General features: G+C 42.5%; 1 protein-coding gene across 3 annotated transcripts in view; it reads left to right on the forward strand.

The window, feature by feature from the left end:
* SYK (spleen associated tyrosine kinase) overlaps positions 1-27092 on the forward strand; it is an 86959-nt gene that overhangs the window by 41071 nt on the left and 18796 nt on the right. For 2 of the 3 annotated variants that reach the window (XM_053925582.2, XM_053925579.2), the window contains 6 exons: positions 9607-9745; positions 12855-12936; positions 13298-13347; positions 14984-15052; positions 23647-23734; positions 24763-24940. In XM_053925582.2, the coding sequence (XP_053781557.1) occupies positions 9607-9745; positions 12855-12936; positions 13298-13347; positions 14984-15052; positions 23647-23734; positions 24763-24940 (606 nt within the window). The remainder of the gene's footprint in view (positions 1-9606; positions 9746-12854; positions 12937-13297; positions 13348-14983; positions 15053-23646; positions 23735-24762; positions 24941-27092) is intronic. The other variant, XM_053925583.2, reaches the window with a different exon arrangement.

Here is a 27092-nt window from a genome sequence, read left to right on the forward strand (position 1 = left end):
TTTCCCCGAAGATCTTATTAGACTTCTGTTTTACTTGGAACTCAGTGCCAGTAGAGCAGATATTAAAGAAAGTTCACTGAGAGTAGCTCATGGGAAAGATAGTGCAGGCATTTGATCACAAGCTGGTTTATGGACTTCAGCCTTATCATCTCAGGGATGAGGTGAGCATCCCAAGTCCTGCTTATTGTTATCTTTAGTGGTCAAGGTAGACCTCAATACTGAGGTCTTAGAATTACCAGCCACCTCTGGGCAGGGTCTGTGGTCAAGAGATGGCAACAACTTGTTTTGGACAGGTGTCCATCTCATTCCCTAAGGTGCCCTGGCTAAGGTGACACAGCAGCACTGCAGGCAGGGCAGTCAGCTGTTTGTCACTGTTCAGTGACCCTCCAGAGATGCTCACTTGGTGTTCCAGTGGACAAGGGTCCCATTCTCACCTTGGACACTTCACAAAGGGCCAAGTAGCCCCATGAACAGGCAGTCATACCCAGCTGACTTTGTAACCATTTCCTAGAAATATGTTGTCTTGAAGTATCTATTTAAACAATTTTCCTTAGACTTTGCCGTAATACTTATTATTTAAAAAATGATCTTAAACACATACTTTTTTTTAAACAAAGTAATCCTAAAAATAAGTGCAGAGAGCCGAGTTGGCACTAGCAGTAAATGGATTGATGACTTAGTGGATGCAGCAAGGGCTGCCAGCAGAAACTCTGTGCTCTGGGAGACACGTTTTTCTTGATGCAGCACCATGAGGTTTGGACTTTTACCATCTTCTTAGGAATAATTTCCAACACAAATGTCATGGGACTGTGTACATAGCTCTTGGTGTGTTGTCAGCCCCAAATTGCATAGTCTAAACGACAAGTGTCTGCTGGTTCAGACACCCACTCAAAGGTTGCTGGGGATCAGCTGCAGTGATAGAGGGCTGCCTGCTCCCCACTTAGACAAGGGGTGCTGTAAGTAGTAGCTGCCCTGGGACTGCCCAGGGGCTCTGCTAGTTGTCGGTTCCTTCCCCACTAATTCTTCTCAGGCCTCATTCACGTTTTCCTAAAGAATGTGTTACCTGCCTACTTCCCAACCATTTAAATTGGATTGTCCCTCTTTGGACCAATATTTACTGGTGTCCATAGCTGTGTAAGGCACCAAATGCCAACATCATTCTGGGCATTGGGGGTGGAGACATGAGCCACACCAGCATCTGCCTCATGGAGCCTGCATCTCAGTGGCAGAAACAGACACTGAGCCATTAAATGGGAACTTCACAGGATGTCGGTGCATACAGAGAAGGGAACAGAGCATGCTGGCCAGGGCATCTGGTTCTGTCTCATGCTGGGTGGTAAGGAAGGACCTTGCTGTGAGGCAGAAATTTGACCAAAGACCTGAAGGCAGTGGGAGCCATCCAGTGAGGGAATAGCACTTGTGGGTGCTCTGAGGCAGTAGTGTACTTGGGAGGTTCGCCGGAGATGGGAGGACTTGCTTTGGGCAAGTTGGTCTGTCTATTTTGGGGTATGTGTTAGGGAAGATCCAACTAAAGTTCAATGGGACCTGTCTGGCTGGATGTAGAAAGAAGCAGTGGGGAGTCTGGGAATAAGCACACTCACTCTGTACACTCATGTGAGCACCAGACAGGGATTCCCAGCCCAGGCCCTGTGGGTGGGGGTCAGAACTCTGCTGCATTAGTGACGCTAGGGACAGATGCTGTGAGGAGTGTGTACCCTTGGCTGTTTGAGGCTTTGTGTGACGGTACAATTGGCCATTTTGAGAAATTAGTCATAGCTCAGATGTGACTAAAATGCAAATTCGTTAGAAAAGGGAAATAAAGCTTATTTTCCAAAAATTATGAATTCACTCCCCCAGAGGAAGGATCCAGGATTGGTAGGATTCAAAGCATATACAATTTGAAGACCCTCTTTTTAAAAAGTACACAATTAGGTACAAAATATACTTTTAGAATAAGAAAAAAAATCACAATAAATTTTTAAAGCTGGTAAATACTACAAACACATAACTTAGAGAAAAAATACATAATTTTTACTTCCTTACACCTCTCAGTAGCACCTTTTATTTTCTTTTTTTGACTGCATAGTGTTTGGCTGCCTCTTCCTTTAATAATAATTTGTTAATATTTTTCCACTTATAAAGAAAAAAACTAAGCCCTTATTCTAGGTTCACAACTCATTATAAAAAAATACATGCACATTCTTAGGACAAAACCCTAAAGCTCTGTGGTCATACCGCTGGGCCCTACTTGGGCTGGCTGAGGCCCCTGACCCTCCCTGGCAGAAATACTTCCCCATGTGGCTCACACAGGGCAGCTCGCAGCCCTTGTGCACAAATGCTTCTCCAATTGCATATCTCATCTCCTCAATGTAATGTGCTCTGCTCTTTGTTTCATTATGTAAAATATTTTACCATGAAAATGCTCCAAAAATTGTATGTCCTGTAAAAGAAAAAAAAATGGAATTGTCACTTTCTTTGTGTTTAGTACCCAGGTACTGTATTTTTCAGACTATAAGATGCACTTTTCCCCCCCAAATTTGGCAGGAAAATGGGGGTGCGTCTTATAGTCTGAATGTAGCTTACCTGGCTTGCTGGGTGGGGTGAAGCGGCGGTGTGGTGGGCATGGCAGTGGTCCTGCAGGTCCTGCCGGAGAGAGGGGGCTGAGAGGCAAGTCTTAGATCGTGCACAGGAGTTTGCAGGAGTTAAGAGGGAGTGTTGCCCACGTGATAGCTGGTCGTGTGGGCAGGGCAGGGATGGTGAGAAACTGAGGCAGAGAGGAAGTTCAGGAGAATTTAAGGTCAGTGATCTGAGAGATGCATCTGTTGGGGAGTGTGCAAGGTACTAGGAACTGTGGCCTGTGGGCTTCACTAGTTCACTCCCAGTGCTGACCTGTGGTTGTTGCACACAATGTGTAGGACCCCTAGACATGCTCCTTTCCCATGATAGTGCTTCATGTTAGTTAAGACCATCCCCAGAAGCCTCTGGTCCTCGTGTGCAGAAACCTCTGGAGCAGGGACCAAGTCCAAGTGCGGCTTACCCTGCAGAGGCACTCAGTAGTCTCGCCCCACAACTGATTTGTCTGCATGGCCTGTGCTTACATGCTCTGCGTCTGAAAGGCAGGTGTCCCCTGACCTTTCCTACCCTGTCAGTTTCAGGGAGAAATCAACATTTCGATCTTTGAGTCATGCCCTCTGTATTAGCTCTCATGATTTTCTTTCTTCCTCCCTTCCCTTCCTTACCATATCCTTTTCCATTCTCTCTGTCCTTTACGCACACACACAGACAATTCACTCATCCATTTATGCCTCTTATTTTTGGCCCTGCCATTGAAGCAATGAGCAAGATGCGTAGATGGTCTAGCAAGAGTGTACACTGCTCTGTACAAAACTAGGGACTAGAAGATTCAGTGACAAGTCTCTCTAAGGAAAAGGGTTGTGTCCACCCAGAATCAGAATAGTGCAAATCAGGACCATGTAGTCCTTGTCCAGGATGGACCTGGCCCAGGGCCACCAGAGGGCATACCTGTCACCCTTGACTATTAGAGCAATACCTTCCACCAATGTCCTACCCTCCCTCTGCCTCTGCCCCGACAGGTGAACTGGATTGCAGGTGGATGCATCACGCTGGAAATGGGTATGAGGAATGTTCTCCAACGCTAGTGCAACTCGGTGTAAAGTAGCCATAAAAAAGATATTCACCACATGGCACATTTTACAGAGACCGTGAGATAGCTTATGAGAATGTACACTTATATTCCCTATGAGCAAGGAACAAATGTAAATTAGGATGAAGGATGAAGAGTGAAAAAGCTATAACTTCTGTTGTGTTTCACAAAATGGATACAAAATACAGAGGAGATGATATAAGCAGTGGTCCTCAACCTTCTCTGTGTGTGGGAACCACCCAGAGGCTGGTTAAAGGCACAGATTGCTAGGTCACCCCCTCCTTGAGCTTTTAACTCACTAGGTCTGGGTTATGGCTAAAGAATTTGCATTTCTAACAAGTTCCCAAGTGATGTTTACGCTGCTGGTCTGGGGACCACATTGGAGCCTGTTGGAGAAGCCTGATACCTACCTAAGCTAGATTAAGAACAGTGATCTTTTGAGATTTTCAGAGTTCATTGGACAGTCTCTAACCGTATGTGCACTAGAAAATTGTCACTTCTGAGCGTCCTGCAACACAACCCAAATACTGTATTATGAGACTGGTTAATATACATACCTTAAGACTACTTCTATTTGTAAAAACTTAAGTGCAATAGCAGAGAAACTCAGGCCATGAAGTCCGACAGGCCCAGCCACTTAACAGCTCTGTGAATACAACTTAATTCATCTTACAGACCTCAGTTTACTCCATGGTAAAATGGGGAAGCTAGTGTTTTATCTGAGTTACCTTGAGGATGAACAAAGTAATGTTGTATAACTCAAAGCCAGTGGTGATCAGGTATCTGTGCTTCCCACAACCACAGGTGCTTTTCTTTCTTCAGTTCTGGAAAATGGCTATTTTTTCTTCAAATATTACTGTTGGTTCTTTTTTTACCATGTATTCCTTCAGAAGCTTCTATTAAACATATGTTAGACCTTCTCAATTTATCCTCTACATTTTTCTAATTTTGTATTGCCTTTTCTCTGTGCACTACATTATGGTAATATCTTTAAATTCGCCTTCCATTTTATTAATTTTTACTTCTCCTATGTCTAATTTGGTTTTAAACTCATTCACTGAATTTTTTCCCACCAATTACATAGGGTTTTTTTTCATTTCTAGCAGTTCCATTTCTTCTTGTTGTTTCAAATATCCCTGAGCATTTTTGAGGATATCTTATTGCTTGCTATTTTTTGTGATTCCATCTTTTGGTTTTTTTTGAAGATTTCATATGTAGTTAATCTGTATTCCATACCTGATGACTACAGTGCTGCAAGTCCTTGGAAATAGATAGAAATCTCTATCTCCCATTCTCTTTCTCTCCCTATTCCTCTCATAACTCATGTTTCCTTATATTTTTGGTGACCTTTTTGAGCTCATACTTGATTAATATTTATCACTGGGTATCTGGAGCATCCTATGTTGAGAATGCTGTTCTCCAGAGCTGAAGAGGTTATCTTCTTCACAGGCATGTGCTTTAATGTGGGAATCTCAGGTTCAGCTGTGCACCATGCTGCTGGCCCAGTACATTGTCCCTCTGTCCAGTGATGGTACTGATATTGGCCCTTAGGCCAAAGTCTCTCTCTTTTTTTTTTTTTTTTGCTCTTATTTGCCACTCATCCCTGCTCAAATTTCAACTCACTTTTTGCTATATATTTAAATTTAAAAAGCAAATGTGGGTTTAGAAAATATTTTACCCTTGTTCATTGATGAATGAGACAGCATATGGCTGTCTTGAGCCTTAGATGTGACAATAAAAGCTAAAATCTTCCAGCACCTTCATGTGCTACGATCAAAGTACACCATTTTATTCGACATGTGTGGTTCTATAGCCGCAGATTAACACAAACAGTCCCAACCCATCTGAAGTAAAAAGTTCAAAGGGGTTTGTGGGCTGATGTCAGTATCAGTTGATTGGTCTGATAAAGGTCCCCATGAAGCTGACAGAGAAGAATAGTGACCTAGTTCCACCTCATGAACTAGTGCCCAGGGAGATGGAGAGGGGAATTAGTGATACAATCTTTACAAAGGCAGGTGTGGGAAAGAAGCTTGGCATGGCCCCGGATTTGGATCTGTATCCTGTGCTGATCTGCTTCCACTATGTGTATGGAGTGCGCGTGTGCCTAAATTTTACTATGGTGAAAACAGTAGCACCCAGAAGTAGCATTTCCTTTTGTCTTTAGTGAATCATTAGGGCTGATGCCTCTCCTGAGTTAGGGGACTCTCGTCCTTGTATCAGCATGCACACTGTCCAGCATGCTTCTCCCACAAACTGTCCCCTCCTCCCCAGCTATTCTTTTCTGTCTGCAGCAGACATAGTTCAATGTCCCATGACCTGGGTGACGGAAGCTGCCTGGAGCGTCCTACCACCTCCCAGATCCTCACTTCCCTGCCAGTGTCACCAGCACTCATCACAGAGCCTAAGGCTGTCCACCTTGGAGGAGCCTGGCTTCCCTGTCTTCTTACCAGGAGGAGTGTGCATGCCACATGACATCCAGACACCCAGTTAAGGAAAATTCACAGCCTAGCTCCAATTCAAAGCACTGAAATCCCATGCTCTGTGGCAGCAAAACACAAATCTCTATGAGCTGGATTCTTCCAAGAGAATCACTGGGAAAAAGTATTCTAGGGCTTATGTAGACATGCCTGAGGCCATTGACACTGAGGTTGGAAAGCAACAGCCCTGAGAGACATTGAAAAGACTAGACTTCACTCTTCCCCTCTCTGGGTGCCTGTGTGACAAACCTGGTGGGTGTGGGGGGCAGAGGGACACTTTCCTGAGAAACGAGGGGCTAAAAAGAATAGTTGCTTTAGCTTCCAAACCATATTTCCCATATATTTCCATATAAATCCGGGGCCATATTTCCTATATTTGAGATTAAAAGTGGCCTAGCCCAGCCAGGATCTGACTGCGGCCAGCAAACACCTCACAGTTGCTGGCCGTTAATGTCACCAAGCCTCTGGTCTTTGCCACCTACAGCTGTTGGGCCTGTGGGTTTCCCTTCTGTGCCTTCATTTCCTGCCAGCTGCCTGGGGGCTGTTCAGGCTGCATGTCCACATCCAGTCCCTGTATCTGCCATCCTTAGAGTGTGCTCACAGGGTAGTTGTCACCCCTGTTGTCCTGGGAACTGGCTAGGTTGTCAGACTCTCCTCTGGGACCAGTGTGTGTCTTTGCAGCAGTTACTTGTTCAAAAGGAAAGACACTCCATTTCCACCTGTACCAGCTCTCTTTTTATACCATTTTTTTATTATGAAGTATAAAACACACAAAAGAGTGTATCACTTTACCTGTGCATCTTAATGAATAATTATAGAGCCAACACCACTGGAGTCAAGAAAGAAAACATAAACATCTCAGAAGGTCCCTACTCACACCCCGCCCCTGGCAGATACCACTTCCTGGCTCTGTGTCCAGCATGCTCTCACTTTCTTCTTATTCCTGTTTTAATTTATTTTTTGTGTTACCACCTGAAGACCTGAACACATATGAACAAAACTACTTGCTTTTGCCTGTTTGGGAACTTTTTGTATGTGGAATTCTGAGTAGGTTTTATGTTCACAAAAGTCATTTGTTCTTTGTATCACTGCTATTTGTTCATTTTTGTTCTGTGGTATTCCATTGTATGAATATCTCACAATTTATTTACTTCCTCTGAAGTCAGTGAACATTCAGGTTCAAAGTTTTTGGCGACCACAGATGGAACTGCTGTAAACACCCCAGCATACTTTCAGGGTGCAGAGCACACAAATTTTGTATAGCTGGGAGTGGATTGCTGATTCACAAAGGATGAATAGATTAGAATTCAGTAGAAAATTCCAAATTGTTTTCCAAAATGGTTAGAGTCACACTCCCACTGGCTGTATACAGAGGATCCTGTGGCCCCCATTCTCAGCAACACTTAATATAAGTCTTTTAATGTTTGCCGTGTGGAACAGTATGCCATGGTTCCATTTTCCAGTGTGGTCTTAATTGGCATTTCCCAGATTTCTAATGAAGGGACTGCAACCATGTTCCTGGGAAATCTGTGATTCTCTGCCTCAGTTTTAAAGTGAGAAAAAGTCAATGAAGGTACAAGACAGGATGGAGTGATGGAGATTGGACATAAACCTGAAAAACAGAGTTCAGGTCCCATTTACTATTCCACGCCTCTGAAGTCAAAGGTGTAAGGACTATAAATCAAGGACAGTGACATTTGGAATGGCCTGTGGACTTCATGCTCCCATGTGCATAAATCTTTATCCTTTCATGTGTATATGCATAAATTCTTAGTGGTTAGTATTAAGAATTTATACACTTCCCTACATTTGCAAACTATCATACTTGTTTTTAACTAATGCTATGTGTTGTAGTAAACAAAATTCAAGTAGTCCCATAGTCCATATTACAAAATGGACTCAGTTTTCCCCCATATAAAAATGTCTTGCCTTTTCTGTATGGTTGGTTCTTAGTTTGATAGCGACCAACTGGCCTTCACAGGCCATGTGACCAGGAAGTGTAGCTTATGCTTAAGGGTGCTGGTGACCCCTCAAGGTTGGGAGGAAGGAGCTGTTGTCACAGTGCAGAGGTTTCAGAACCAGCCCCTGCTGAGGACCAGGAGGGCCTGTGCACATCCCTCCACCCACACCAGCTGCCCTGAGCCGTGAGGCGTGCAGGGAACCTGTCCGTCATGCACAGCTGAGCACGACTCGAAAAGAACTTTATTTTTAAAACAAAGTTCCCATCCCACACAACACAGCTCAACTCTCCAGTCTTCAGTTAGCTTTTTGAGATGAATCTACAAGACTGAAGACAGGAAAGTATGACCATGTCTGTTTCCAAAGCCCATCTCGCCTGTGTGACCTCTTGCAGCTGGGAGGAGTCATCACAAATGTCCCCCAAATACAGAAGTTCCTGGCATGTTGGTATATTTGAACTCTTCCCTAAATATAGTGCATTTGGGCACTGAATGTTTGGGGCCTCAGCTGCAAACATTTCCCTCATTTTAGAAAATGCCAGGGCTGACAGCTTTCTAGGACCTCCAGGACCCACCCTTTCTCAGATCTCACGATCCAAAGGGCTCAAGTTGCTAGAAAGGGAAAATGGGCTGGGGATGACAGTGACTAAGCAGCTAAATTGGAGGGGTCATACCTGTTCTGTGCCTTTGCAGTACCCCCACCTGGCTTTCCCCGCAGGCCTCTCTTTTCCCTGTAGGTAGAATTCCCCCCTCTTGTGCACTGTAGTGTGTGTTCCTTTCTGGTTCTTGGACTCACAGTTCTCATTCCCTGGAATAAGGTGAGGGGTTGTCTCCCATTGACCCCGCCAGGCTATGGAATCAGAGCCAAGGCCGTCAGCTCAGCCCAGCGTAGCTCTGGTTTTGCCTGCCTTTCTCCAACTCTCAGTAGATGACATTTTCTTTCTCTGAGACTTCATCTCACTGTGTCATATGCAACAGTAGTTTAAATCCCATCTCTGCCCCGCTCCCTACAGAAGGGAGAACAGGCCCTAGAAGTGGGAGCCCTCAAACCCCTCCATCTGTGGTCCAGAAGTTCCTAGTTAAAATGCCCTTGAAACACCCCCACCCTGCACTCCCTGGGCTGGGAACAGCACTGGCTGGGACTCTAACCTCAGGGAAGAGAGGAGGTGAGTCAAAAAGCTCCACAGATCCCTGCCCAGCCAGCTCCAGGGCCCTGTAAATCTCAGGTGCTAGTACCCCAAGAGGCACTGCTGCCCCAGGAGAGCCTCGGCTTCTCCTGGTGCCCAGCTGGGGCTCCTTGCCCCCTGAGCTTTGGCTGCATTCCAACCCCAGGCCATAGAATTTTCTTGCCCTGAACTCTTGGTGTGACTGAGCTCTGACTGGGGCCTCGCTATCATGGTGGACAAAGCCCTTGACCCTGAGATGGGGACACCATGGCCAGCAGCCTGCTCAGGGTGCTTCTGGTGGGGGATGGGATCAGGAGTGATGGACTCTTCCTGTCTTCCAGGATCAGGGCCAGGGACAACAATGGGTCCTATGCCCTGTGCCTGCTACATGAGGGCAAAGTGCTGCACTACCGCATCGATAAGGACAAGACGGGGAAGCTCTCCATCCCAGATGGCAAGAAGTTTGACACACTCTGGCAGGTACACAGCACCCTGGGAAATGAGGGCCACAGGACACTTGGAGCCTTTTAGAAAAACCCTCCTAGGTCCCTACGTGAGACCTGCCCAACTAGAACTGCTCCTCAATGTTTAGGTGTCATGTACTAATGTCCACATTTAAGAAGTGCTGGTCCAGTTATCATGTTAGGTTAATGAGGCCCCAGAAGGTTCTGTATCTTCTCCAGGGCCAGTCAGGACTTGGAACCTCAAAGCGGTGCCACTCAAGGCTGTGTTCAGAGTTCAACAGGGACCCTGTACTGGAGACTAGAAAAACAGCCTTTAAGACAAATACACACAAAATAAAGAAAGGTGTGTTTGGCTGAGAAGAAGGGGTGGAGATGGCCAGTCATACTGTCTTTAAACAGTGAGAGGCTGAGTCGAATATAAAGTGTTGAGGGGCATTCTTGCTGCAAAATGGGTCTCCGTTGAAAGTACGACAGCTTAGGAAGTAAGGCAGCACTTCTGTACTCCCACCACCCCCTGCACAGGACTGTTCCACTCTGCTCTGAAGTGTTTATTCTTGACCCAACTATCAGTAACCCTGAAACAATTTACAGTTTGAGAGTTGCTTTAGCAGAGTGAGCACTAAACCCATGCTCACCACTGGTTTCCATGGGGCTGTCACAGGCATAACTAGCTTGTCTTCTTTTAAATCACAGGCTCTGTGCAGGCATGAAACCACTGTCCATGACATTTTAGCAAAGCGTCCTATACATCACAGTGGGGCAGAGACAGAGAAAATCAAGGGACTCTGCCACCCAGAAAGCAACAACTACATTGAGCTTTTGTGAGTGAGGGATGTTGCAAACATCCACACACAGGTCTGGCCAGGGACCTCATATGTGGTAACAGGAGGAAAGGTCCCAGCTCAAAATCCCATCTTTTTAAATACTGAGACCAGGGATCTCCCTTACCTTTAATGCACTTAGAGTAACCACCACATAATTTATTTTGGTTCCTAATGCTATAGTGAGTAAAAAAATGCCTCTTTTCCAAATGCTGGGTATTACAATATTATTCATATCAGTTATAACACTGACCTTGTCTTTTGGTTTGTAGCTCATTAGCATATAGCTAACTATCAACCACAGACTTTGCTTTATTTTAATGATATTGATTTGAAAGAGCATTCAGCCTATCAAGTAGCCCACTGAAAATTAGAGAGATGAGTAGATAAAGCTGCCTGGAAGCATTAACTTCTCACCAACGTCTCTTGACTCTTATATGATGTGTTGCTGGTGTGAATGTAAAGGCTCCAAGGCTTTTGGTTCCATCACCTGTGCAGCCATCCAGCTTCTCCCCAGTGGTTGTTTTTCTCCTGGGAATCCACTCACAGTTGCAGAGTCTGTGTGCACCTACAGTGCCAAACATTGCTAGTTGTTGGGAAGTTCCTTCCCAATATTTTGTCCCATGTTTATTGATTTCTCTGGCATAGTATAGTATTCAGCCCTAATTAAATTCTTTGCACTGTATATTTTCTAGTCACTGTGTTTAAGAAGGAACATCAAAAATGCTAGAAGTAACTTCCATTTTTACAGGTGTGATTTCATGTGTTTTGCTCAACAACAGTGTAAGGTACCTGTGTGCTCCAGCCCCACCCACTCTGGTGCTATTTTTTTCTGAGAGTTGGTAATTATTACAATAGCATTCCTTCCTTTGGTGCACAGGGGCTGAATCTGGTCCTTGGCCAGTTTTTGTGTAGTCCTTGAGAAAAGTGGCTTTTATATGTTAAAGGATTGTTTTAAATAAAGGACTATGTAACCGAGATGGTGTGTGGCCTGAAAAAGCCTAAAATAGCACTCTCTGGCCCTTTACAAAAGAGTTTGCAGACCCCTGTTTAAGTGGGAAATCCCTACATGTACACCCACCTCCCAGCCACCCTTGTGGGATAGATTGGCTAAAAACACAAGCATTGAAGGAGATTTTTGAATGACTCTGGAGAAGTGGATGAGATGTCTCACTTGTTTTAGGGACCTCAATATTATTGGTCTGAGAACATACTACTGCATTTAACAGAACACGGAAAGCTTCTGGGTCCATTCTAGTAGCAAGTTAGGGCTGATCGTGACCGAAACATTTGTTAAGAGGATAGATCTCATGTTATATTCTAACCACAATAATTAAAATTTTGAGAAAAGAATCTCAAGGGTATCTGGAAGGGTAAAATATATTCATTCAACAAACATTCACACAAGTAGATGAGTTTTGGAACTGGGAAAAGTACCAATAAACAGACAAGGAAGGACATCAGATATGAATATTTTTAGGTTGTCTGAAGAGAAAATATCTGTTATGAGAAAAATATTGCATAATTTTGATAAGATATAAATAAATCTACTTGCCACTATTTTATTTTTAATGTACAAATTAGACATCATAATCATAGTTTTCTGGGAGCCATTAGCCAAAGATGTCCATGCCCTGTGGATACAAGGTTATTTTCCGAGAGGTGACCTTTCACCATGTCCCATGCTCCTACATCACCTGTGTTATGACGTCTTTTCTTTGAAACTTTTGGGCTGAATGACTTGGTCCCTCCAAAGCCTTTGCCCCTGTCAGTGTAATAAGCATTTATCTGTCCCTCCACCAAGAAAGTAAGCACTTCCAGGGCAGGAAATATGTGTTATTCACCTGAGTTTACCTTGTCCTCACCCAGGGCCTAGGGAAGCAGAGTGTTTGTTGGATGACTGAATGCTGAGTTCACCTTTGTAATCTCACACAGATGTAGGAGAATACAAACAAATACTGTAAAAGCAACTTGCTACCTAAAAAGAAAGAGTGAGACAAAAACAGAGAGAGATTGAGAGAGAGAGAAAGAGAGAGGAGAGAGAGAGAAAGAAAGGGGGTGAGCAGAGAGTGGAGTGGGATTGCAAAGGAAAGGCGGCATGTGGACTTCTGTCCTGAGTCTGAGGGTGGGAAGAGAGACGTGGGAGGGGTCAGACAGACAAACAAGGAAGTTACAGGCTGTACTTGTTGTTAAGGGTTGTCCTTAAATCACTTCTAAAGTTCAAAAGGGGAGTCAGCTGCTCCAGGTAGGATTCCTTTTCCTGCCTTGTTATTTATTGCACTTTCTTACTTTCTTCTCTTTCAGCTAGTCGAACATTATTCTTATAAACCAGATGGTTTGTTAAGAGTTCTTACAATTCCATGTCAAAAACTTGGCGAGCAACCGGGTGAGTCACTAAGACATTAGAATCTCAGTCTTTTAGAGAATAACAGTAATAATCTGATAGTAATCAGCCTTGTGTTAGATTTGGCCTGTTGCAGTTCAGGTGAGATGAGGCCTTGTTTGTACTGATTGATTGGTCCAATTTTACATAGTATCATTGATCAAAAAATAGCTGCTTACTTTAAAAATCTGGTGTTGATTGCATGGTGAGAAAGTTGAGTAAAACAATAAAAAGATATGTGTGCAGAAACTGTACCTGCTTTTCAAGAAGCAGGATTTCATAATCACGTTGCTTGATCTGCTGTGGGAAGGGGTACATGGCGGTTTTCACTGATAGAGCAGTAATCATCCCCCTTTCTCACCAGGAAATATTAATTTTGTAAGTCGTCCACAACTTCCAAGTGCCCATCCGGCGGTAAGTGTTACTAGAAGTACCACTGGAGTCAAAGCAGTTGTATGTAATGGAAAGCAGGTTTTGGCTAACTGGAGTAGTGGTGATTGTTGTTTTATCAGACTTGGTGAACTGGCATTGCCAGTGTCAGCTAGAATCAGCCTGATTTCAGTTCCACGTTAGCCAAGTTAACTTTTTTGGTAGGTTAAATTCTCTCCATTTGCTAAAAGTATACAAAATGACCATGAAGCCCAATGTTAAATCAGAAATATGCTTCCTGGCAGATTTCAGGCTCAGTCTTGAAGCCCCTGTGTGGGCACAAGAGCATGATCCACATGACCTTGGTGGGTGTAACAGCCAAGGTCTAGCATTATGATGTCTCAGTGATGTTTTCTGCCCAATTTGTTTGGTTAAATCAACCAAGACATTGTTATTAGAGGCCTTGCCCTTTCAAGGAGAGCTGGCTTGACAGTAGCATAGCCGAGGAAGGCTAAGGAAGGGGTGGCATCAGAGAGGAGCCCTAGAGAAGTATAGATTGAGGCACTAGGTCAGAACCCACCTGCCCCGCCCTGTCAATAGGAGGTGAGAATGTGGCCCGTCCATATTTCTCCATGTGGGTTTGCCCAAACTGTGCCTGGTGCCCCTACAGAGAGAGGATCCCAGCCCCTCCTCCCTCCGACAGTGATGCACTGCCACACAGTTTTAGACTCAAAGCATGGCGTGGTTCCCTGTCCCTCCTGGAGGACCTCACCGTGGACCTTCGGTTTCCATTCAGGCCATCCGTGAAGTGTAGCAATCACCTCACTGTGCTCTACACCTCACTTTTTGTCTACTAGCCCTTAAAAAAGTCTGCAGAGAGCAGAATGTACTTTCTGGCCCCAGGGAGACCAGGGACTGTTCAGAAGTTGTGTCCTGTGTTGAAACTGGGGTCTCTCCAGGGGCAGCACCTGTCATCAGATTGGGGGACCTGGAATTTGCTAAACTGTCAGTGAACTTTAGAATCAATGTCTAAAATATGGCACCCTTAAGGGGTCATTTTATTTTACTCTTTTCATAGCCTATGGGCCTGTCAACTCTACCATGTGTGTGCCTTGAGACAGATTCTGTGTCCTTGAAGACAAATTAGTGCTGAGAACTAAAAGAATATCAAGCCCTATATTTAGCCATATATCACCTACTGGCTCCAAGAAGTTAGGGTGTTTTTAGAATAATTTTTATGGACTGATAAGATATATACAGAAAAAATAGATGCATGTGCCCTAAGTGTTTAACTCAGTGACTCAGTGAATTCCCACAAGCACATGGGACTGTCACCTTGAAGAAGTAAAAAAATTGAGCAAATTATCTTTTAGTTTGTTCACAATGATTTACTTGAGTTTGCAACTTAATAATTCTCTATGAAATATGGGCTATTTAACATAACAGCTCTAGTTTTATAGCCTGTTGTGGGAAATAGTACCCAAATGCTCTTCCAGGTCCTCCTGCTCAGGTGCTCAGCTTTCCTTGAAATATTCCTAATGATCAACTGTGTGTCACATCAGCAAAAGCTGGAGGGTCTGACAGTATGGTTTTAAAGCAAGTTAAAATAGCATGTTATATACTTAGCCTGTATTTGTTTTCTGAAACATTTACTGTTCCTCTTTGCCATTATGGTTTCTAGACTTTGTCAGTGGGTGGAATCATCTCAAGAATCAAATCATACTCCTTCCCAAAGCCTGGCCACAGAAAGGTGCTAAAACATCCCCTGCTTGCTGCCCCTAAGTGGTAGGACTGACCCGCACTCAGCACTTGTGCTCCGCCCGCTGGCTGCCCTCCGTGTGCACTGCCCTGCCCCTCCTGCTGCTCTGGCCCCATGTCTCTGCCGCGTGTAGCCCTCATGGGCAGCCCCCCTGGGCATGCAGTGTGCTTTCCATGTGGGTCCTGGCCACTTTGCTGCAAAGTCCATCACTATGCACATGCTGTCTCCACTGACGTGTATGCTTGAAAGTCATCTCGGTCAACATGATAGGTGGGGGCTGATTCTCATGTTGGAAAATCTTTTCCAAGCGAGCCAGGTTACTTTAGATTTGCCAGAATTGTATGTTTCAGTGTTGTGGTAACTGATGATATAAATAATGTGTTGGTGGATGAAACACCAAGGTTTCGTGAGTACTGCACAGTGAAGGCCTAAGCATGTATATTTCCTAAAGTACTTCAATAACTTCATTATGGCTGTAAATTTCCAACACAGAACTTTAAATATAACATATATAAAGATGGGATGGAAATGTAGGATTAGAAATACCAGTTTTGTTTATGAGGCAGTAAGATTAACATGGTACATTTTTATATTTTTCTATATGATTGAATTATGAGGGAAATAAAAAGTTCTTTTTTAATGATTTTTATTTATAATGAATTACCTCCTTCATCTATATGGATTGCTTATTTTCCCCTTTCTATTTTTATCATTGCTGGTATATAAGTGATTCTTTTGTTAATAATTGTTTCCATTTTCATATCAGTTGTTATTTTTCCAAACATTTCAGCATATCATTGGGCACCAACTCACAAAGCAGATTGCCTAAAGTACTAATGACAAACAGAAAATACAAGTAGGGACCCAAAAAACCCAGAATTATCTTCGAGAGGATGGGCCCCTTGTAGTACAGGCTTCCCCCTCTAGGTGAGTGTTCTAGGAACCCATCTATAGCCTTGTACCAGCTGGCGTTGTTGTGAGAGGCTGCATTTGGCTTTAGTGAATTTTTTTTTTTTTTTTGCAGATTCTTTCAATGCATTTGCCCATTTCATGATAGGGGACGAACACAACTGCCCACACCTCTGAGTGTTCGGCAGTTTTTGCCCAAAAAATGGCATGATTCCCATGCCCCCACCCTCCCTATTTACCCCATCTTGCCCCAGGAGCAACTTTTTTTTGTTTCCCAATGACAAAAGTCCTCAAAGGGAAACATTTTGTTGATGTGGAAGAGGTGAAACAAAAAATGGCAGAAGCACTAAAGGCATCAAAATCAACAAGTTCAAAAACTGTTTTGAGCAGTAGAAAAAAATGTCTTGATAGGTGTATTGCATCAAATGGAGAGTACTTTGAAGGTGACTGAAGTTTAAACATGTCAGAATAAACACACAATTTTTTATAAAGTCTGGGTATTTTGGGGTGCCTGCTCATAAAAGCATGAAAGCCCTGAGATCTTGTTTAGTAAAAATTTTCCAAGAGGGCAGACATACTCAAGACATTCTCAGTCTTGTTGGCCATAGAACATAGGCCATACGGAAGTGAATTTAAGGTGGTATTTGAGGGGAAAGTTATGTGATAAACCTGAATAATAATTTTATTTTAATGTTGCACTCCCAGTCAGTGTGAATCAGCCCACAGAAGGGTCACTTCTGGGGGTGACAGTGAGGGCTGCCCATGAGGGGGTTGCATGTTAGGAGTAGGGGACCAGGTTGTCAAGGTGATACATTCTCTATGTTAGTGTTCTTTTTGCTCCACAATTTGATGTTGTTTCAAGATCAAGGCCAGAAGGTGACTGGGGCTTTAAACTTAGAAAGGTCCACATTCCCCATGATCCAAGGCAAACTCCTCAACTGCTGCCACCTCTGGCCCACCTGGCCCTGGCCTCCTGTCAGCATTCGCCCCTTCCCTGGGACAGGACTCCACCCAGTGCCAGGATGGCACCTGATAGGACTATAATCCAGTAGGAAATAGGCTAGATGATGCCCCATCAACTAAGGTGATCAAAGTGTATTCTGATTTAGGGTGCTTTACTGTTATAAATCATCCTTCAAGGTTATGATTACAAATTGAGTTCACATTAGTGACTTTCCACCATGGTATGGCAGTCAAACCTAAGATACTAGAGTTCTTAATCAAATGCTGCTTTGACAAAGCTTCACGGAATGACACAGGGCAGGACACACAGTGTGCCTGGTGTCCCATTAGCAGCCTCAAAACCCCTCATTCCCTCAGCTTCCTTGGCCACTCCACTCACAGGGTCTGCTTGGCAGCCACAGAGAAGCCCCCTGTGGAAGAGGGCCACACCTCCAGTTCATACCCTTGTTTATTCACCATGCTCTTTATAATGGCCCAAAGCCTGTGTGCCAATGCCCCCCAGCTCGGGGTGCAGGCCCAGAGGTGAGCAGTTTCACTGTGAACAGAGTGGGCACAGCATTCCACATTTATCTTAATTCTGTGGTTTGCAGGTGTTTCATCATTCAGAGTTCAACCAGGGGAGCGTGACCAGTTGAAGATTTATGCATAAAACAGACACACCCTCACACATACATACAGGTACATATATAATACACACATGTACGTTCATAACAATATCCACACACACATGTGTGTGTAATATATGCATATACACCAACACACACATAGACAGATTTAACACAAGGACTTGCCTTACACAGCTGCAGGGCTAGCTAAACAGGCCATGAGGGAGGGACAATCAGGACAGGATGGCACCCCTCAGGCACACCTGAAGTTGTCACCCACAGCCAGGGGTCGGTTGTACACCTCCCCGCCTTTTTCTCTCTTCCGAAAACTGCAGCTCTCTTCTAAGGACTCTCAACTGAATAAGCCAGGCCCACACAAAATAATCAACTAACTTAAATCAACTAATTAGAGATTTTAATTACATCTGCAAAATCCCTTGCCAGCAATGCCAAAATCATGGTTTGATGCAAAAATGGAGGACTTCAGCTCAGGCTAGCCAGGTTGACATATGAAGAAGCTGGGATTGTGAGGAGGGACAAGCCCTCCTCCCACCCCCATCATTGTTCCAGGTGGGCTGAGGCCAGCTCACGTTACTCACGTTGACCAAAGTAAAATCTAGCAAATAAGTTTTAGTAGATCTTTAGAGTAAAGAAGAACATATCTAAAGAAATTTGAAAATAGTAGTAAGGCTACATAAAAATAAGGAATCATGGATAAGAATCATAACATCATCAAAACAGAAATAATAAATTGGAAGTATTTGTAATAATGATACATGTGAGATTACTATCTTTAATACATAGGAGAGTCTAAAATCAATAAAAGTTTTAACTATCTAACAGGGTATTGGACAGAGAATGTCAGGAGGTCAATTATAGTAAAGCAAATATAAATAGCCCTTAAACATAGGGAAAGATGTTCCATTTTTTGTAAGATATGCAAGTTAAAACTGTGGTGCTCTGTTATGCCCGCCTATGAAACTGAACCCGAATAAAACGGCGCAGCAACACACGGGGCGGCAGAGGTGTGGAGAACAAGCAATTCCACACTTGGTTGAAGTGTGAAACGATGCCGTCTGTCAGAATGGTATTTTCACAACACCCATGTAAATCAAAAGCATATATAACTTAAAAGCAATTTTATTTCTAAGTATTTATACACATAATCTTGCATTTATGTGTAACCATGTATATATGAAGTTCTTTATTCTAGCATTGCACAATTAACAATGTCTGGAAACAATTTAAAAGTCTATCAATGGAAAATAAATGAAGTTATTTACAATAAAGTGCATACTATCGGAGGCAGCCGAGATCTAAAATTGTTTTCAAAATCCAACGTTAACTGCAAACAGCAATGTCATACACATATATTTGTGCTGATATACATAGGATATTCTGGGAGAATGCAGAAAATACTGGTAACAGTAGTTGCCTAGGGAGTAGCCAACAGGGGTGTCAAGGAGACCCACTTTTCATTGCAAAACCTATTGTGCCTTTTTTAATTTGCACCTATTAAAATTATTTAAGCAATTTTTAAAAGAATTAAAAATTAAAAGTAACTACTCTGGTTAATACTGTAGAAATACTATTCTGGCAAAATAATGGGTTATTTATAACAACTTTGAGGTATGAATTGAATTTGCATAGATGCCAAAAATATCAATAGTTAATAAAAGAAAAGAATTGTAATTTAAGCTATAGATTGAAAGTATTTTAATTGCTCATCAGAAATATTTAAGAACTAATATTTATGTTTTCACAAGTAGAAGGGGATTTTCCATTTTTTAACCAGTTATGAGAAAAGACTACTGGAATTATGTCAAATATTCCACCTATTTAGCTAAGTTTTAAATAACTTTCTTAGATTTGTTAGTTTGATCAATATAAATACTTTTTAATAATTCAGGCACAAAAATACATGTTAAGGCTTGAATTGAATCTAGCATGTAGGTAGTTAATGAAAAGTACATTTTATTTGAAGATGATTATTAATCAAATAATTTTAAAGCCTATAATGCAAACATAAAGGCAGGTGTATTTAAAACCTTTCCATAGATATTAGTAACATTTCGATACTTAAAAATATAACTGAATTTAACTAAAGAACACAAGCATGATTTACCATCTGCCTGCCCCCCCACACACTTTAAGGACTGATAGTACTTAAATTAATAAAATCCCTGCTTTTAGTACTGGAATATTTTTGTTTGCTACTATAAGTACATACACCTATCCTTCTGCTAAGGTGGATTGGTAGAGTTTGAACAGAACCCTTACAGAATTAAGGACAATGCCTGAGTTCCGCATTTCAAATGCGTATTCTATGAGGCACAGCATTCACACTTAGCCCAGTTGTGGAAATGTGTTCCAGAATTACACAGTAGAATCCACTTTTCATGTTTTATTCCAACACATACATTGATGATTGGAGAATTTTAAGACATTTAAGTATACAATTCAAAAGGGTTCAGCTGGGAGAGAGGAAGACAAAAAAAGTTGTTCTTAAGTCATACCGGTTTGGTAATGCCAAAGCAGTGGGCCAGACCCTTGAGGAAATGTGTTTTTATATCATTATAAAGGGCAAGATTGTATATCTTTGCTTCTTAGGTGAGGGAAGATTAACTGTGAGAGTCAAGTGTTTATCTTAGTGGCTCTGAAGGAATCTCCATATTACCCCATGCCTTGGCCAAGGAGAGGCTGCCCTCAGCTGCGGGGCCTCATTCTCCTTTGGGACCACAGGCATTCCACCAGAGACCAGAGCTGTGTCAGTTTATGGCAGCCAGTATTCTGAACCCCGCTGGTTCTTTTTGTCACTGCAATTGTAACAAGTATGCCTTTACCTCTCTTACTACTATTGCCTGATTCAAAAATGTCTTTCAAGAAGTCTGAAAATTAAGGTCTAGAAATGGACATTCCTAGGACCTGCTCAGTACTCTCATATCAGGAAACTCTGAATCATCCTGTCAGCTCCATAAAAGCGATATGTTTTTTCTGTGTTCACTTCTGAATCCCCATTTCTTAAAAGTAGGCACTCAACAAATATTTGTGAAATACATTTTCTACTTGCAGTTGACCCTGGAAAAAAAGAGATTGGAATTGTAATTTATAACCTAACCTAATTTTTATTTTGTTATTTTGGAGTGATTTGTTTTACCAGAATTTATAAAGCTTAAAAATCACAACTTGTTCTTTGCAAAGTAGAAAGCTGAGATAGCTGGTTCCATCTAGTGGTATCCTGCCAATTTGACTTCTGTTTTGACTATTAGCAAAAATAGGAAAAAAGCAATTGTCAACATTCATTTATGCCTTGTGCTCAAAGCAGAAAAGGTGATACTATTGATTAGGGCAAAATAAATCATCAAATAAAAAGCAGACTGAATGACCAGTGGTATAGTAAAACAACAATATGCTTTTTATTAAATTAAAATTTCATTAAAAATGCTAATCAGTACGGTTATAATTTACCATTGTGCCTTAGATCTCATTCTTCATAAAGTCCTCAAATTCTTCTTTCCCCTGAACATTTTATTTCAGAATGTTTTTGTTGTTGCTGCTGTTCTCCTAACTGACGTATTCATCCAGTACTTCAGGAAAGATGAAAGGTGCTTTCTACATCTTCATCTTCACCATGAAGTCACCACTGCCCTTTTAACTGACACAACAGGAAACCTGTGTCTTCCACAGAACGTCCTCCCAAGCATAACACCATCCTCTGTCCTGGTGCAGGCAGGAGCAAGGTGTCCAGGCAGCGAGCTGCAGGGCTCATAGAGGGCATGGTAGGGCTCAGCCAGGCTCTGAAAACTATAACTGTATGGTGGTCTGGGCGGGCAGCACCGAAATGAAGCCCAGAACCACCTCGGGTGAAAACATGTCCCCACCTTCCACAGGAGACCCTCAACCCATTTCCTGTCCATAGTCCAGACAGACTGGGGTAAACACCCCACCTCCCACCCAAGTATGCATTACTCTGTCCAGGGCAAGTTTGCAGTGTTTATCACTACTCATTTCATTCTTAGTCCTGTGGCCCTCGTATAGTTTCCAGTATTTTTGTTTTTACCCTGCCTCTGTTTTAAAGTTCTTCACAGGAGTCATATGTCAGATAATTGCATTCTGGCTTAATTGTAACTGCTTTTATGAAGTCCTCCTGCTCTGGTGAACATTCTCTCTCAGGATGGAGAGGCAACAACCCCAGGATATGATCTTAAGTAGACAGAGGGCAGGAGGGGTTAAAGTGAAGGGAAGGGAAGGCATGCTGGGGCCCTCTTTGTGTCCTGGTATCCTGAAGTTTTGTCTGTGCATCTCATAATTTACCTACCTGCAGGGAAAATCAGAGAAGTTGAAATGATAGCATGTGAACCAAAAAGAGGCTTTTTTAAAATTTGCAAACTATTTCTATCTTGGAGTTTGGTTGCAGGAGGGAACCGAGCAAAGGTGGGAATGGAGAGCCTTGGGAACTGCTAGTTTCTCGTAGGACATTTCCGCCGACACAGGGTAATTATGTAACAAGTGAGACGTGAACTCACAGCACATCCAATAGTCCTGTAGTCATATGAAAATTTCTGAAAAATACAGATTGTCATTTGGAATTATGCACGCCTCTTTTCCCTTGTTAGTATGAAGACTTGAAAGAGAATTTTAAATCACATGAATTTACACTTTACATCTCCCAGCTTCATTCATCCTTCACATGTCTGTTTGACACATTATTAAGCATGAGCAGTGGGCATCACAAAGCCGTGAATGAATTACTGTGTCCCCTGCAACTTAGGTTCCATTTTCACATCGGATCTATCATAGCTACTTCTGTAAGCAGTTCGGTTAGAATGCTGAGATAGTCACGAGAAAATGGACCCAGTGGCATCCTGTGGACACATGAAAGCAAGTGTCCTCAGCCATATCCAACAGGCCTTTGTCACTGTTAGCAGTGGCTCTGTAGTGCACAGTACACAGTGTGGAGAAGGAAGCAACGTTTAGGAGACAAGTGACCAGGTGGTGGCTGTGGCGCATTGTGACCTCATTATTGTACCTTTGGTTCCTGGGACTGTCTGTGCCAACAGGAAGGCAGTCAGGAATACCAGTGTGTGCCGGGAGATAAGTGACTGTGTACAATTCAGCTTAATGTCTCTGTTTCTTTAAACATCTCCAAAATCTGGCAGTATCTCATTTCTTCGTGGCCACTGCTTGGGCAGTAATAAGGTCAATGGATATATAAAATTTCTACTCAACTCACACCAAAAACAAATGGTTTGAACTGTGGTTCTCCTATGAGCCAATTTAGTAGCATACCCTTGTGGGTGGGTAAGGCTGACTTGAGATAGAGACTTTCAAAGGGGAAAGGTTATAGGAATATCAAGATTACATTTACCCCCCATGATTTTGTGATGCAAATTGATGCCCGTAATAACAGCCAGCAAAGCTTTGCTTTGATATGCTTCAGTTACCTGCTCTGGGTGCAGGAAGAATTATTTTTCTCAGGTTAGCAAGAGGCTTTCACCTCACAGAGTCCGTGATGATGATGATGATGATGATGATGATGATGGTTATTGAGTGTCCAGTGCTTCCCTCTGGCACCACCCAAATGTCGCTAGGTTTTCACAGAACCTAAAGGCAGGGGCCAGAGCTCCAGCTGCATAGACGCTGTGGAATTAGGGAGTGGGTGGAGCAGCCAGTGGATATTTCATGTTTGTTTTGAAATAACTTCCATATAGTATAGTTAAAGAGAAAGAGTTAATGGAGGAAAATGAATCCAAGGGAATAAAGAATACTTATGGTGTGTTTTGGGAGGTGCAGATAGGATTTAAAAGAGTTGTAACAGGGAGGGAATTCTGCCTGAATGATTGGGTGACTCCTCCCAGCAGCATCTGAGACCCTGGCAGGCCCTGGGAGTTATGGGATCAGGATCATGAGCTGCACGCAGCCCTCACAGGATCTAAGCAGTTGCCTGAAGAATGAGATAAGCCACATTGTTTTTTACCTCTTTTCTTTCTCATTCTTCCCTTTGTCTTCTCTGCATATGTTAAATGTGATTACTTGAAAATAAAAATAATTATATCAACACAACAGAGTATCAATGAAGAAAGGTGACATACTATTTGTGTACTTCAGGCCGCCTCGTCTCAGGGGAACCGGCCAGAGAGCTCCGTGACATTCAACCCCTATGAGCCAGATGGAGGGCACTGGACTGCAGAAAGAGGTGAGAGACGCCCTTTCAGTCACAGTATACTGCTGGACGAAGCAGTCCGCGCAGCCTCCCTCACAATGAATTGGCCACATTGAAAGTGTTCTTCAGTGCTGCTTCTTCAGAACTCATCTCTTGTAGTACCAATACTGCTCAAAGTTCACATTTTTGATACTATGTTCTTGCAAAGATGTTTGTGTCCACTAATATATTTCAGCTGAGTGCAACAATGGGTGGCTCAGAGAACCAGAACAGATGTCTGAGCTGCTGGAATTGTAGACATGTTTAGAGAATTGTGGTTGTATGAGGCTCAGGGTGACTATTAGTAAACTCAGTAGCCCTCTACTGGACTTGTTATCAGAAGCGAGACCTCTGGATGACTTTCTTGGGTGCTCTAGGTGACCCCAGGTCATTTTTTATTGGTGACTTGGTCTGTTCATGGCTATAGAAACCACCCCACTACTTAGTAGCTTAAAATAACAGCAGTCATTTAATTGATCTCTCCTTATCTGGTGCAGGTCAGGAATTTGGGCAAGGCTCAGTTTGGGTGGTTGTGGTTCGAGGCCTCTCGCAGTCAGATTGGGCCAGCAGGGGTGGAGGCCATGGGGAGGCCAGGGCCCGGGGTTGGCCTGCATCTGCCCCTCTCCATTTAGTGTTGGGGCCTCTCAGCCTGGTCTTTCCATATGACTTGGGCTGTCTCACAGCACAGAAGGTGCCAAGGCAGTTGTATGGCATCTGAAGCTTCTATAAGAAGAAAGTCACCACAGCCTGTGAGGAGGGCCCATCTGTCTTTGCCTCTGGCATGAAAGACCCTTTCTTAATAAACATTAATGCAAGAATGAGAGTCAAGTACATTGGGCATGAGGGGCTTTTTGCTGCCCCCCTACAAACTGGGTGAGACCATACCTTGAGTGCTCACTGGCACCCTAACTACCAAAAGTAGCCAAGATCTTGAAAGGGAAGCCATGACCACACCTGACAGATCCTGGGGTTTGCACTAGGGATCCAGCCCCAGAACTGTGTGTTTCTTGAATTCATTGCAGAATCCCAGAGAGAAGCCTTGCCCATGGACACAGAAGTATATGAAAGCCCCTATGCAGACCCCGAGGAGATCAGGCCCAAGGAGGTCTACCTAGACCGGAAGCTGCTAACCCTGGAGGACAAAGAACTGGGCTCTGGTAACTTTGGCACCGTGAAGAAGGGCTACTATCAGATGAAAAAGTAAGTTAGTGCTTTGCACCACCACACCACATTTATTCTCATGTGAGCTGACATCCTGGACATACGCATATATTAAGGTCACTTAATCCCAAACACAAACTGGAACCCACCATAGCTAAATCTGTTTTTATTAACAATATAATTTTTGCTCATTTCTGGTAGAGTTACCATGAAAATATCCATTATGTGTATTAAGTATGTATATAATAATTATGTTACTTTGGACATAGTACATGTGTCTTGTAGAGAATTAGAAAATAGAGATAATCAAAATGTAAGAATATAAAAGCATCCTATTTGTACCACCCAAATACTACTATTGTTAACTAACTGTAGTGTTTGTGTGTGTAGGATCTCTATATGCACACACATACATGCATGTATAATTTAACTAAGATGCCGTCATTCGGTAACAGCGTTGTGTACTTATTTTCTTTGATTTTAAAAATTGCATCTCAGTTCTCTTACCCAGAAATGTCTTAATTCCAAATATTATTAGTATAATTATTACTTGCCTGATCCTGTATTCTCAAATAACATTACATATTATATAACAATTAGAATTGCTAAACTACTAAAATCTCTTTGTACTTCATTTGGTCTTTGGAAGACTACCCACACGAAATGTGCAGTAAAAATACTGGTTTCTAAATGTTTGAATTAGTATGTTACTAATAAAGCTGGTTTTGTTGTTAGATGATATTTTAAACTTAAGAAATTTTTGTAAATTCTTTTTAAGTAGGTAATTTATGTAATTCAAGAGTCAAAAATTTAGATAAAAGCACAGAAAGTCTTGCTTTCAATCCTGCCCCTTTCGTGTGTGTATGCGTATATGTTTTAAATATGTGTATGTATATTTTTCAATAATATACTTATTTAAAATATATGTATATATACCACAGTCATTTTGTAAAATGAGCTTAAATTATCCTGTATTAAGGTATACGTTTTCACAACTACTTTGAGATAGTTAAATTTGTGGTTTAACTATATATGTAAATTAACAAACATGATTCTAGATACCAGGTGGGGGACACCCAAAAAAACAGAATTATTTTCAGGAGGGCAGCCCCTTGTAGTACAGGCTTCCCCCTCTAGGTGAGTGTTGTAGGAACCCATCTGTAGCTGTGTACCAGCTGGCATTGTTGTGAGAGGCTGCATTTGGCTTCAGTGATTTTTTTTTTTTTTTGCAGACTCTTTCAACGCATTTGCCCATTTCATGATGGGGGACAAGCACAATTGCCCACACCTCTCTAAGTATTCAGCAGTTTTTGCAGCAGTGTTTGACCAAAAAATGGCATGACTCCCATGCCCCCTATTTACCCCATCTCACCCCAGGAGCAACTTTTTTTTGTTTCCCCAATGAAAAAGGTCCTCAAAGGGAAACATCTTGCCAATGTGGAAGGGGTTTAACAAAAAATGGCAGAAGCACTAAAAGGATTCAAAACCAACAAGTTCAAAAACTGTTTTGAGCAGTGAAAAAAACATCTCATAGGTGCACTGCATCAAATAGAGAGTATTTTGAAGATGACTGAAGTTTAAACATTTAAGAATAAATGCACAATTTTTATAAATATATTCCATTTTCAGGGGGTCCCCCTTGTGCATAAATTCAACTAGAGGGATTGGGAAGAGGAAAGGCCTTACAGGTCAGTTTGGGGCACAACGAGGTCTTTACAATACTGAGTCTTCCAGTCAATAAACATGACCCAACTCTCCATTTCCTTGAGTCATCTGTAATTTCTCTCAGGTTTCTCTTAGCAGAATTATTTAGTTTTCTATGTTGAGGTCTCGCACAACTTTTTTGTTGGATTCATTTGTAGGTATTTAGCACTTTTGATGTTAACATAATGTTATAATTTTTAGCCCTGGTGTTGGTTTGATATAGAAATATAAATGGTTTTGCCTGTTGACCAGATACCCAGCAACCTTGCTGAATTTACCTGTTCTTTCTAACTTATTTCTAGTACTTATCTGTGTAGTCTTTGACCCAGAGTATATCATCTACAAGTGACATTTCATTCTGTTTAATCCTTATACTTGTCATAGTTCTTTCTCGTCTTATGGCATCAGCCAGTAACTGTGGTTCAGCATAGGATAGAAGTGGCTATAGCCTCCCTCCTCATTCCTGATTTCAGGGGAGAATTTTCAG

This window comes from Desmodus rotundus, chromosome 1 (genome assembly GCF_022682495.2).
Source record: "Desmodus rotundus isolate HL8 chromosome 1, HLdesRot8A.1, whole genome shotgun sequence".
In the NCBI taxonomy this organism is placed as follows: Eukaryota; Metazoa; Chordata; class Mammalia; order Chiroptera; family Phyllostomidae; genus Desmodus; species Desmodus rotundus.